Raw genomic sequence first — 13,965 nt, forward strand, 5'->3', positions numbered from 1 at the left:
GCAACTTCCTTATTCTTTTCAGGGGAGCTGACCAACGCCTTCTCTCTGGAGTCTTAGCCAGGTCTGCAAGGTTGCCCCTGCCACCTACTGGTGAGATGTCCACTCCTGCGCAAAGGGCCTTTCACTCCTTAGGCCCCCAGGCTCCCATCTGGCTAGCTGTCCCACTGTCAAGGACTTGCACAACTATTTTCCCCCTTAAAAGCCAAACAGGCAACATCACCACTTGAGAATGAAAATCCTTAAAACCACCGTGATTAGTTCTCTGCCTGCATGGAATTCACAAACACTGATTTTGTTGACTGTAAACATAGCTGGCTTAATTTATTTCTGCCAGTTATGTCCCAACACCTCCATTAATGATTTTATTTTGATGAATAGTTTTACACATCTGGGAGGATTCTGGTCATTCTAATGATATCTTCTTGAAGCTCTTCCAAGATGGATCAATACTGACCATAAAACATCAGATTCTTATTAAGTGCAGACATCCCTCTTTACCTGAAACACATCAAAATGTTATTTGGTGTTCTTGAACAAAACTACAGACAAAGGTGGATTTTTATAAATTTTAACCCTAGAGGAAATTCCTAGGTGTCTAGGTGGTGGGTCTTCAAATACAAGTCTGACAACTGCATTGCAGACTGCCACCAAGGAAACAATGCCAAAGACTTTTTTTTTTTTGAGACAGAATCTGCTCTCTTACCCATGTTGGAGTGCAGTAGTACCATCCTCCCACCTCAGCCTCTCAAGTAGTGGGGACTACAGGCATGAGCCACTACAACCAGGTAATTAAATTAAAAAAAATTTTTTTTGTAGAGATGGGCTTAAGTGATCCTGAGCTCAAGTGATCCTCCTGCTTCGGCCTCCCAAAGTGCTGGGATTACAGGTGTGAGTCACCATGCTTGGCCCGACAAAGTCTTAATAACAGCTTTGAAACAGATAATGACTCAGAATGAATTCAAATGACCACAAAGACAGTTTTCCTTTTCTTCAGAGTTTATTTTGAATTTTCATTTTTGGATAACCAAGCAGCTCTTTAAGAAGAATGCACAGAAGAGTCATTCTGGCACTTTTGGATAGTACATAAGATTTTCTTTTTTTTTTTTTTTTAATTTTTTTTAATAGTCACATTCAGCTCACTTGCTCAAACCAGACTCCCACGTTGGGTGAGCAAGATGAGCCCATAGGATTCCAGAGTTAATACGTAACCGTATATACAAACAGCCAAAAAACCATAATGGTGCCACAGGGATGGAGCAGGGAAGGGCATCTCTAACGTGTCCTCTAGTCTATCTTCGCTAAACAGAACCCACGTTACATATGATAACTAGAGAGCACACTGTGTTGAAATGAGGATGCTGACCCCAAATGGCACCTGGCAGCATGCAGTTTAAAGCAAAAGGGACATCCTTTAATAACTGTATAAAATCCAGGCAGTTCCATTAAAGGGGTTAAGAAAACCAACAACAACAAAAAGCGAGGGACTGTCTGTTGTCACTGTAAAAAAGGCACTTGGAGTTAATGGGACCAGGATTGGAGGACTCTTAGCTGATACAGATTTCAGTACGATTTCATTAAAAGGCTTGGATGTTAAGAGAGGACACTAAGCGGTTCCTGAAGGGAGACGCTGAGACGGACTGCTGAGAAGCAGAACAGATGAACACAAAGGAATCAAATCTTTACAACCAAATTGCATTTAAGCGACAACAAAAAAAGGCAAACCCCAAAACACAACCTAACCAAAGCAAAATCTAAGCAAAATCAGACAACGAAGCAGCGATGCATAGCTTTCCTTTGAGAGAACGCAAACCTTGAGACGCTACGTGCCAACCTAAGTTCTCAACGACAGCTTCACAGTAGGATTATTGTGATAAAAATGACTCAAGCGATGCAAAAAGTTTCATCTGTTCCCAGAATCGGAGGGAGAACTGAGGTGATCGTTAAGAGCATAGCGACATCACGTGCAGTTTCTTAATGTCCCTGGTGGCGGATACGCCAAGTCCCCGGAAGGACATCTGGACACCACTTTCAGCCACCTCCTTGCAGGGGCGACATCCGCCAAAGTCATCCTTTATCCCGAGTAATAACTTTAATTCCTTTCTAACATTTACACGGCAAACAGGAATGCAGTAAACGTCCACGTCCGTCCCACGGCTGGGCTGCCGTTCCGTTTCCTCCACGAACGGGTACGCGCTTCCATGAGAAAGGATATTTGGCAATTTTATATTCCACAGTCAGGTGGGTCTGCGATAGCTCATTTAATGTTAAATGCCATCAGGGGCCTCTCCTCCCGTTTCTGCCAGGGGCTCTTCTTGTCTTCTCCTTGGTCATCATCATCGTCGTCTTCCTCTTCCTCGTGGGCAGATCTTCTCTGGTGGGGGCTGACTGCTGGCTCCGAGGGGGCATCCGCAGTCCGTCTGGTCGTCTCCTCCTGCAGGATGGGCAGCTGGCCACCACTTCTCCGACTCGACCCCTCCAACAAGCATCGCAGGGCACTGTCCTCGGGGGTACAGACCGTGGTCCCACACTCGCTGCCACTCTGTTCCACGTCATCCAGGTACACGAGCTGCGTGTAGGCCGTGCTGTCTGGGGCTCGAGGTTCTTTCTGCTGGTGCTCTTGGACGGGCGGGTAGTTCTGCTGCAGAGACAAAGCATCTCCCCTTCCCTTCCGGGCTGATTTTGGTTCATTCATATCTACGCCAGAGTCCAAACTGGCATCATTACTTCCGTTCCTTCCAGCTCTTTGGAGATCAATGTATGAATGTCTAACGTGAGCGTTGGACCTGCCATCCAAGGAGACGAACCACGCCCGGGGGTGCGGAAGCGGCTTCCCACCCCCAAGCTCCATCAGCGCCTTTTCAGTCAGGAGCTGCACCTCACTGTTCATCTGAGCCAAAGCCGCATCGTTCAGGGAAGCTGGGATGGAGAGAGACTCTGACATGGATGCGTTCTGAGGGCTCCACTCCCGGGTGCCCGCGTCCTGCAGGTGCTGCTGAGAGATGGCCTGGGAAGACAGGGGCTGGGGCTGGATCTGTGAGGACGGGTGTGGGAAGATCCCGGCATGGGGATTGGACAGCTCAGCCTGTAGTCTTTCTATCTCAAGCTGCTGATCAGCCGGGACGACCAGGGGCTGGCTGACATAGGAATGGTCCCCGGGGAGTTTCATATAATGAGCCGGGATGACCAAGGCGGGCAGTACTTTCCTGTAAACGCTGTCATTGACCTGGTCCACAGAACTGCAGCAGATTAACTGGCCGGGCCGTGGGAAGGACGTAGGTCTCTCGAGGTGATCTACTGATCGCGACATCATACATTCAGTGGGTCTGCGGTCCAGCAGCTGTTCTTTCTCAGGCGATGAAGGCGCGGGGTACAGATGTTCCTGAATGGTGAGTTTGCTTCCTGTGGAGGCTGGACCTTCTCTGTCCTGCTTTTCAAATAAAGGCTGTGAGAGCACGGTGTTGTAACTACCCCTGTAGTCATCATTGCCCGAGGACTCGTAGCCTTCTCTTTCCATAGATTTTCTTGCCTTTAAGGGAAAAACCTCCACTGACTTATGGTAGTCTTTCCTCAGAGTCCCACTTGGCGTGAGGTTATCAAAGGAGATCTGGCTTTTATCCTCTTCCTTGCAAGAGAGGAGCTCCTCCCGGGAGCTAAATTCCTGGGAGGTGCTGTAGGAGAGCTTGAGCATGGGGGTGTGCAGGTCCCCTTCGCCGCCCGGAGACATCATTTCCAAATGGACTCCACTCATCAGCTCCTTCGTGCCGGGGGCCTCGGGGCGGCCGTGGCTGGTGACGGACAGCGGGCCAGGGAATTCTGACGCTCGGCGTGAAAACAGCAAGTTGATGTGTGACATGGATGTGGACTGGTCTCTTTTGGAACTCTCCAGTCCTGCAGGGAGCTGCAGTTTTCTGTGGTGCTGACGAGGTTTCAAGCACTTCCTCCTGTGACCAAAGACACAATCCAAAGCCAAAGATTAGTGATTCTCACAATGGAAAAGTTTCAAGTTTCAGGTAAAATCCTAATTCTCAATTTCCATGGGGAGAGACAAGACAAAACAAGTCAGCAGCAGCCAAAAGCCTTCTCACCCCACACCCTGTCCTTTTTTTTTTTTTTTTTTTGAGACAGCGTCTTGCTCTGTCGCCCAGGGTGGAGTGCAGTGGTATGATCATAGCTCACTGCAGCCTTGACCTTGTGGGCTCAAGTGATCCTCCCACCTCAGCCTCCTGAGCAGCTGGGACCGCAGGCACATGACCAGCTAATTTTTGACTTTTAGTTTTTTGTAGAGATGGGGTCTCCCTGTGTTGCCCAGGCTGGTCTTAAACTCCTGGCCTCAAGCAATCCTCCCCCTTCAGCCTCCCAAAGTGCTAGGCCACCATTCCTGGCCCTTATCCTTATTTTATCCTTATTAGAGTAGGATAATCCAGAGATTTCATCTTTTACTGTCTGGAGAGCCCTTTGCCTAAATGAATTAAATGTATGACATACATTTTTCTATGACTTAAAAAAGTCAACAACTTATTAAAGAGTGTCAAACGTCACTAAAATGCTTTGCATTTTTAAAAATAAAATTTTTCCTCTATAATGCCTTTTTAAAACAGCTAAACTTAAAGGCTTTTATAAGCCAAGTTACTTATTTCAAAGGGGTTACTCAAGAGTTGACAATAAATATTCTTGCAAACTAAACAGACACGGCATCTAAATAAGAATATTTTTTTTTTTTTGAAATGGAGTCTTGCTCTGTTGCCCAGGCTGGAGCACAGTGGTGCAATCTTGGCTCACTGCAACCTCCGCCTTCTGGGTCCAAGCAATTCTCCTGCCTCAGCCTCCCAAGTAGCTGGGATTATAGGCGTGTGCCACCACGACCAGCTAATTTTTGTATTTTTGGTAGAAACGGAGTTTCACCATGTTGGCCAGGCTGGTCTCGAACTTCTGAACTCAAGTGGTCCGCCCACCTTGGCCTCCTAAAGTGCTGGGATTACAGGTGTGAGCCAACGTCCCTGGCCCAAATAAGAAGAGTTCTGCTTTGCCCTTGAGAGTATCATCTCTTAACCAATGTTCAGGAATACTCTGAATAAATCATATGACCATTGTTAAACTCTTTTTCATAACTCCCCTTCTAAGCAATGTTATCCACGCAGCATGCTTTACACATACTATTTGTTAAGTTGCAACTTAGATCACAAATGTGAGTTCTTACTTTTTCATGGGAAGAAAAAGTACTTCAATTTAGAAAAATTAAAAAAAAAAAACCCAACTCCATATTAATGCTTCTAAGTATCAATTGCCCAAGAAATTGTGAATTAAAAAAGATATTGCCAAAATGGTAACACTTTACCTGCAATAATATAAAAGGAGACACAGCAAAACCAAAAGTATGAAAGCCATTCCTCCTAAAATGGCCAAAAGAAACACCGTGTGATACGTGGTAATGTCCTGTGTTACAACGGGACCTAGAAGGTCAGAAAATGGCATTTAGAGTTTTGAACACCTTTAACTCAAAAGAGGGATCATTCATTGAGAACGCAGTGTCTTGTGCTTACTCTTCTTGGCTGGGGCATAGAGCAGTGGCCAGAGGAAAACACCCTTGGATCACGCACTTGGGGTACCACCAGCATTGCATTAGTGATTAGCATGACTATTATGGAAGCTCCCACTGCCAGGAGAACTTTGAATGCTCAAAGACAAGATGTGGTTACGTCAAGGGGCCCTCCTAAGCGGAGAAGTGCGCCTCACTTGGTAGCATGTGACGCATTTGAAATACATGACCTTTTTATTTTAATTTTTTTTTTTTTGAGACAGGGTCTCATTCTGTCACCCAGGCCGGAGCGCAGTGATACAATCATGGCTTACTGTAGCCTTGACCTCCTGGGCTCCATCAATCCTCCTGCCTCAGCCTCCAGAATAGCTGGGACTACAGGCGCGCACCACCACACCTGGCTAATTTTTGTGTATTTTTTTAGAGGCAGTGCTCTCGCTATGTTGCCCAGGTGGGTCTTGAACTCCTGAGTTTGAGCAATCCACCTGCCTCGGCCTACCAAAGTGCTGGGATTATAGGCATGAGCCACTGTGCCCAGCCATGTGATCTTTTCATACAAGAAAATGAACGCATGATGATATAATGACTGGGACTCTCACCTTCAGAAAGATGGCCTGACTATCTGGGAATTTTATATTGCAGGGAAAAAAAAAAAAACCTGCAAACGTTTATTCTCACTTTTCCCGGGCAGTCAATCATTACTGTCTGGAGAGCCCTTAGCCCAAATGAATCAGTTTAAATGTATGACATAAATTTCCTGTGACTTAAAAAACTCAGCAACTTTTAAAACTTAATACAGGTATCAAATATGACTAAAATGATATCCATCTTTAAAAACAAGATCTTTCTCTACAATGCCTTTTCAAAATAGCTAACCTTACATGGCCACAGATCTCTTTAGAACTTATACATAAGGTTACCAAAGATAAAAATATTTTAAGTTTATGCTGTAAAAAATCCCAAGAGGTAGCTTAACTCACATTTTATGTTCCATAGTAGTACAAATCTATCTTAATGTTACTAACAACAGATCAACGACAACAAAAACCTTCCCACATTCCAATATTTAGGTATTTATTGGTGTCCGAGTTTCCTGGCAGTGTATGAATACATGAGTCAAAATGAACTGGCCTCATATTATTTCAGGGTAGCATGGCTAAGATTATTAAACACCACAGACACCCATTTGCTTATTTTTGATTTTTGATATTCTAAGACACAGATTTCTTTAAAAATATTCTTAAGGGGACAAATCTCCTAATTTAAGACCTAGATAAACCCAAGATATACCAGCTTTTGAAAATAGTGATGTTACTTAAATTCACAAGAAACACCATTCTCTTTCAGATATAATTACTTCAATGGAGTGCGAAGAGAGGGTTAAAGTTTACAAAAATTGGAAAAATAACTGACAATTAGATACTGGCTTACTTGTTCAGAGAAACAATTTTTTTTTTTTTTTGAGACGGAGTCTTTGCTCTGTCACCCAGGCTAGAGTGCAGTGGTGCGATCTCAGCTCATTGTAACCTCTGCCTCCAGGTTTTAAGTGATTCTCCTGCCTCAGCCTCCTGAGTAGCTGGGATTATAGGCACCCGCCACCATGCCTGGCTAATTTTTGTAAGTAGAGATGGGGTTTCACCATCTTGGCCAGGCTGGTCTCGAACTCCTGACCTTGTCATCCACCTGCCTCGTCCTCCCAAAGTGCTGGGATTACAGGCGTGAGCAGCCGCACCCGGCCCAGAGAAACAATTTTTTCATGCAAAGACAATTTCCACGGATGTAGCAAAGCTTTGTCAGGAGTCACCAAGAAACTTAGGGTACACATAAAAGTATTTCCAAGTACTGATGCTTCGTCCTTTAAGTACTCAAAGCATTATTTTTTGGTTTTGTTTTGTTTTGAGACGGATTCTCACTCTATCATTCAGGCTGGAGTGCAGTGGCACGATCTGGGCTCACTGCAACCTCTGCCTCCCAGGTTCGAGCAATTCTCCTGCCTCAGCCTCCCGAGTAGCTGGGACTACAGGCGTGTGCCACCATGCCTGGCAAATTTTTTGTATTTTTAGTAGAGACAGGGTTTCAACGTGTTAGCCAGGATGGTCTTGATCTCCTGACCTCATGATTCACCCACCTTGGCCTCACAAAGTCCTGGGATTACAGGCATAAGCCACCGCACCTGGCCAGCATTATTGTTTTAATCTCTGCCAGTACAATTCTTTATAAAATTCACAGCTATACTTCACTTCAAGGAGTTAAGGAACATAACCCAAATTATTTTGTTGTTGCTTTTGAGTTCATGAAAGCCCAATATTAGTATAATTTGTTGTAATAAAGGTGGGTTGTGAGATGACTGACATATGTACCCCACATTAAATACCATCAGAGGCTGTAGTGGGTATGCTTTGTGTTATTTTTGAGGTGGGGTCTCACTCTGTCACCTAGGCTGGAGTGCAGTGACATGATCATAGCTCACTGCAGCCTTGAACTCCTGAGCTCACGGGATCCTCCTGCCTCAGCCTCTCAAGTAACTGGGATTACAGGTGAATGCTACCATCAATGGCTAATTAAAAAAAATTTTTTTAGAGATGGGGTCTTGCCGTGTTGCCCAGGCCGGTCTTGAACTCCTGGGCTCAAGAGATCATCCTGCCTTGCCTCCCAAAGTGCTGGGATTACAGGTGTGAGCTACCATGCCCTGGCCTGTGTATGCTTTTTATAGCCTTGAGTCCCTTCCTTCACTGCTAGGAAGCTCTCAGGGGAGCTACGTCTGGCAGTTCCTTCATGCTGCCTTACAAAAGCATATACTGGCCAGGCGCAGTGGCTCATGCCTGTAATTTCAGCACTTTGGGAGGCTGAGGCGGGTGGATCACCTGAGGTCAGAAGTTCAAGACCAGCCTGACTAACATGGTGAAACCCCGTCTCTACTAAAATACAAAAGTTAGCCAGATGTGGTGGCACACACCTGTAATCTCAGCTACTCCTGAGGCTGAGGCAGGATAATCTCTTGAACCCAGGAGGCGGAAGTGGCAATGAGCTGAGATCATGCCATTGCACTCCAGCCTGGGCAACAAGAACAAAACTCCATCTCAAAAAAACAAACAAGCAAACAACAACAACAAAACCAAAACACACACACACAAAAAGCATATACTGATCTACTGCATGATGGGAAAACTGATAACTGAGACTGTTTGAAATACATCTAAAATTAAAGTTCATCTTAATGCATGCGCTTTATGGCATTTATTTTGGTACTTAAGACATTTCTTTTTCTTCCTTTGTTCCTCTTCAGTCATAATCTAGGTATTTCAGATTCAGAGAATGGGGCATTTCTGCGTGTGGTTCATGCTTATATCACTACAAAAACAACAGCATCAAGGGAAACACATTACTCTTTCTTTTTTTTTTTTTTTTGAGATGGTGTCTCACTCTGTCACCCAGGCTGGAGTGCAGTGGCACGATCTCGGCTCACTGCAACCTCCGCCTCCCGGGTTCAAGCGATTCTCCTGCCTCATCCTCCCAAGTAGCTGGGACTACAGGCGTGTGCCACCATGCCCAGCTAATTTTTGTATTTTGAGTAGAGATGGGGTTTCACCATGTTAGCCAGGATGGTCTCGATCTCCTGACCTCGTGATCCGCCCTCCTTGGCCTCCCAAAGTGTTGGAATTACAGGCGTGAGCCACCGCGCCCAGCAAAGGGAAACACATTACTCTTAAAACAGATGTGAAGTGTAAATTTTCTTAGTATGGTGATATAAAGTCATTGTAACACATTTTTCCACACCTGTTTAGGAAAGACCTCCATTAAATCAGTTACTTTGTGAGTCTAAGTGCTAATTCCAGTGATAATTCCGTTGCTAAAATATTTGAACTTTCATTTTAGAATTGCCTTCATGGTTCATTTACAAGGGACAGCTTTTAATCACAGCACATTTCGACCTAGCTAAGTCACCTACTTTATTCACCAGTCTTGAATGTGCATGACGTTTAGATGTCTTTAAAAAGAAAAATCATCAAGATTTGCCATTTGAGCATAAAGATTTGCCACCAATAAAGAGATTTGCTAATGAAGGCAGAAGGCAGTCCAAGTAATATAGATTCTAAAGGCAGCTTGAGCAACAGAAGCTATCGCTGGAAATAATTCTCCCGAGATGACCATTTTGAAAACAAAACAAAACAAAACAAAACTCAACAATTCTAGAATATTTTTGGGGGTAACATAGGTTAAAAAAATAAACTATTAGTCACATTCTGAAAGATATGCATTAATGCACATATCCTAAATGGAGAGGAAGATTTTCGTAGATACAAAGCAACTGGTTTGCGTTTAAGCCATTTTGGAAATGCCCCACCAGGCTTTTTGCCCCCAATGGCGACTTCCCGCTAGCATCTCTGTGGAGTGCTTTTCCCTACATGTGTGCCTATACCAGGACACAGCTGTTTCAGGAATTAGGGAGGAGGTCTTGCTGGTCTCTGTGGGCTTTTAATGAAGAATTCCCTATGGCAGCTGTCTGAACAAAACAGCCACTCAAGACTATTTTCTATGCATTATTCTTACCCTAGATGGAAGATTTCCAACCAGAAGTCCCCCACCCCCACGAAATACCTTCTTTACATCATTTCATTTTCAGACTTTTAACCATTTTTGAATAAGATGTGATCGCCCTGCTGAAGTTATTTTCAAAAGCATACTTAGCCTGAACCCTCAAAGACCAAAGCAACTGATCCGCATCATCGCAAGTGTTGGCTCCGTGTTACCTGGGATGGGAGGGGACATGGCGGCCACCCAGTACCCCAACTGGGGGGCAATGTATGTCCACGTCAGCTGGCTGCCTTCCTGGTGCACGAGACCCAGACCGCTCTTCAGCCACGTTCCTGCGGAATTGAGAAAGAGATGTTAGCTAAAAGCACACCAAGCTCCTTTGTAAGGCTTGAGCATATTGTAAAAGTCATCTTAAATATCTTAAATGTCATGTTTATGACCTATAAGATAACCAAGATGGCCAAAGTGTCACCTAGGGACCCCAGGCAGCTTTCTGGAGAAATTCTTTTCAATTTCCTTTCAAGGAAAGATAAGAAACTTTAGTGTTCCTTTGCCTTCTTAATTAAATTACTTTCAGCCACTTTATCAGACACCCCTCCTTCCAAACACAGATGATTTTAGCAGAAGCCTTTGGAACTCAGAAGCAGAATACAGGCAGCATGATGGGGGCTGGTGAGAGTGAAAAGAGAGGGGGAAATCCGGCTCCATTCAAGCTCTTTGTCCCTGAGCAAATTTTCTATCCAGAACTGCAGACTGGCTGTATCAGAATTACCTAGGGGTGTTTTGAAAAAATAGATCCCTTCATCCCATCTTTGCAAACTCTCACCCAGTAACCCTGGCTTCGGTGAGCATTTTTAAAAGCTTCCAGTTTGTTCCAATGCTGGGACACACCAAATACGTCAAGGTCCCTGCTGTATCTTCCAGTTATTTCTTTAGCATTTGAAAGTAACGAGCACCTGCTATGCACTAGCTATTCACAGCAAAAGTGTCTTATAATACACCATCTATAATTCTCACCACAACACTGAAGACTCACTGAAGGTGAGTTACAAAACTTTTCCAAGCCTGCTCAGTGGCCAAGAGCAGAGTGGGAATAGAACCTGGGGCTGCCTGACCTCAAGGCTGTGCTATTTCTTCTGCTCTACCAGGCTGCATTTCCTAGAAACCTTCCCAGCATTTGATTGCATTTTTACTTTGTGAAGTTTCTAGGAGCAAACTCATTGAAGAGGATGAACTTGCCCAAGGTTGTTGGGCTATTTCCCAGCCGAAAATGGATGCCTTTTCCTGGGCTCACCTGCAGAGAGCCTTGCTCTGAGGCCTGCGATGGCAGCTGTGGGCAGAAGGCCAGGGAGAGGCCGGGCAAACCTCTAAACGGCCTGCGCACCCACTCCGACCTATCAGCATGGAGATGTCCCGGCATACACAGGGCTCCTGTGCAGCTCACCTCTCTCCTGTAATTATCCTCACCTGAAATGGCCACGTGGGCGACCCTGTGGCTCTAAGGCCTAAATAGACCAGCTGTGCACCAAATGCAGGCATGCGTCATTTAACAGGGATACATTCTGAAAATGCACTGTTCATCGCTGTGCAAACATCATAGAGTGTCCTTATGCACACCTAGATGGTACCGCCTCCTACACACCTGGGCCACACGGTCTAACCCATTGCTCCTAGGCTACAAACTCGTACATCATGTGACTGCGCTGAATACCATAGGCCACCATTACACAATGGGAAGTATCTGTGTATCTAAACATAGAAAAGGTACAGTAACAATACAGAATTAGAGTCTTATGGGATCACCATTGTACATGTAGTTCATCTTTGATCCAATCATCATCCTGTGACTCATGCCTGTATTCCACCCAAATGCTTGCCTTGCTTAGCTGCACGCCTCATGCAGAAGTGGCGGTAATGGATTTTTATTCCCCCTGAAGAAAGAAACAACACTTGGGCTGCTTCGAGGCCTTATCAGTTGCCATAGCAACATTCAAATGCAGTGGGTGGAAAGATGCCCTTGGTGATGCCTCCCCTGGCAGCCGCTCCTCTGCTCACACGGCAGCGGCACACAGTGGGCAGGTGGGACAGGTCGGGCACCAGTGAGGGCTCGGCATCTCCCCCTTCCCATGCCACAGGCTGGATCACTGCGCCAGCGGGTTTGGGCTCCAGAAAGAGCAGACTGTAAGCAAGGTTTTGCAAACGGGTATGAGGGCAGGGATGCCCGGTTCTGGTCCATTTCCTGAAGCGCACCCTCCTAGAGATCACCCTGTTCTACAGGGCTACTGTACTAGGGGAGTGACAACGTAAGATGTTTGACACATTGAGGAAAAGGGGCTGGGCATGGTGGCTCATGCCTATAATCCCAGCACTTTGGGAGGTCAAGGCGGGAGGATCACTTGAAGCCAGGAGTTCAAGACCAGCCTGGGCAACAGAGTGAGACCTCCATCTCTACAAAAAATAATTTTAAAAAGTAAGAAGAAGGTTTTCTCTGATGGTAAGAAAGCTTCCTCAAAGGTAGAGAATGTTTGCGACTGCTCCTACTCCCGCTCCAGGCTTGGTGCCCGTTCAGCTCATGACTTACACGTCGTATCCCCTCCCCAAAGCTGGCCCACTACAGCTCTCAGCCTCTCTGCATCAGCCAGGAAATGGCTGTGCATTCTTTGGTTTGCTGTTTTCCCCACATTAGATTGTTGAGTCACTGCTCGTCAAACAGAGCAGATTCTGGGTTAGGCTAAACGGGACCCAGAGGGTGAGAGCTGGAAGCAGAGTAAGTCCTGCTCATTCATGAGTGCACACCTGCCTTTCTCCTGCCTTTCTCCCTAAGTTGCCTTTCCCTTCTATAACACACGATAATCAATTGAAACAGACTTTAAAAATAGCTCCACATTGGCTGGGGGTGGTGGCTCATGCCTGTAATCCCAGCACTTTGGGAGGCTGAGGCTGGTGGATCACTTGAGGTCAAGAGTTTGAGACCAGTCTGAGCAACACAGCAAAACCCCGTCTCTACTAAAACTATGAAAATTAGCTGGGTGTGGTGGCTCGCAACTGTAATTCCAGCAACTGGGGAGGCTGAGGCAGGAGAATCACTTGAACCTGTGAGGTGGAGGTTGCGGTGAGCTGAGATTATGCCACTGCACTCCAGCCTGAGCGACAGAGCAAGATTCTATCTCAAAAAAAAAAAAAACCTCCACATTACATTTGGGACAAGCCCAGTGGGTGACCACATAAACAGACCCCACCAGACTAATGAGTCCCCAAGTTCACTCTGGAGGGCCTGCAGTCCAGCAGTGGTGCTGGTGGAGGCCAGAAAGTCCACTGGCTGAAGAACACATAGCTGCTTGGAGGGTCAGCTAGGAAACACCCACCTGGGGTGGGTGTAGAAGGCTTGGGATGAGTTTAGTTTTGATGAACAGGCAGGGGTTGTCAGTGATGGGGAGAGATGGGGCAGGGCAGGAGCCAGGAGAAAGAGAAGGAGGACATTCTGCCCAGAGATCAGTGTGTACAAAGGCCTGATGTGGTGGGCATGGATGACATGTGAAGATGGAAGTGGGGATGGGAGCACAGAGGCCCCGGGTGAACAGGACGGAGCAGCTATGCCTGGGCTGGAAAGGAGTTTGGCATCCTTCTGGGATGATCTTCACACCCCATTTGCTGCAGGAGGACATGGGGGACCTGGAAACGGAGGCACGCATGGTTGGAGCTTCTCCCACCTCCTTCCTCTCTTCTACCCCTGATAGGGTTTGGCTGTGTCCCCACCCAGATCTCATCTTGAATGGTAGCTCCCACAATTCCTGCATGTTGTGGGAGGCACCTGGTGGGAGATAACTGAATCATGGGGGTGGGTCTTTCCTATGCTGTTCTTGTGATAGTGAATAAGTCTCCGGAGATCTAAT

The 13,965-nt window shown here is 46.0% G+C and overlaps 1 protein-coding gene across 2 annotated transcripts in view; it reads right to left on the reverse strand.

Moving 5' to 3' along the window:
- Window positions 1–978: 978 nt before the first annotated feature.
- Window positions 979–13,965, reverse strand: part of FAM171A1 (family with sequence similarity 171 member A1) — a 159,377-nt gene continuing 146,390 nt past the window's right edge. For both annotated transcript variants that reach the window (XM_063669603.1, XM_054435841.2), the window contains 3 exons: window positions 10,288–10,404; window positions 5,336–5,450; window positions 979–3,941 (listed from right to left, as the gene is read on the reverse strand). In XM_063669603.1, coding sequence (XP_063525673.1) covers window positions 2,255–3,941; window positions 5,336–5,450; window positions 10,288–10,404 — 1,919 coding nt within the window. In that variant the 3' untranslated portion in view covers window positions 979–2,254. The remainder of the gene's footprint in view (window positions 3,942–5,335; window positions 5,451–10,287; window positions 10,405–13,965) is intronic.

This window comes from Pongo pygmaeus, chromosome 8 (genome assembly GCF_028885625.2).
Source record: "Pongo pygmaeus isolate AG05252 chromosome 8, NHGRI_mPonPyg2-v2.0_pri, whole genome shotgun sequence".
Lineage (NCBI taxonomy): Eukaryota > Metazoa > Chordata > Mammalia > Primates > Hominidae > Pongo > Pongo pygmaeus.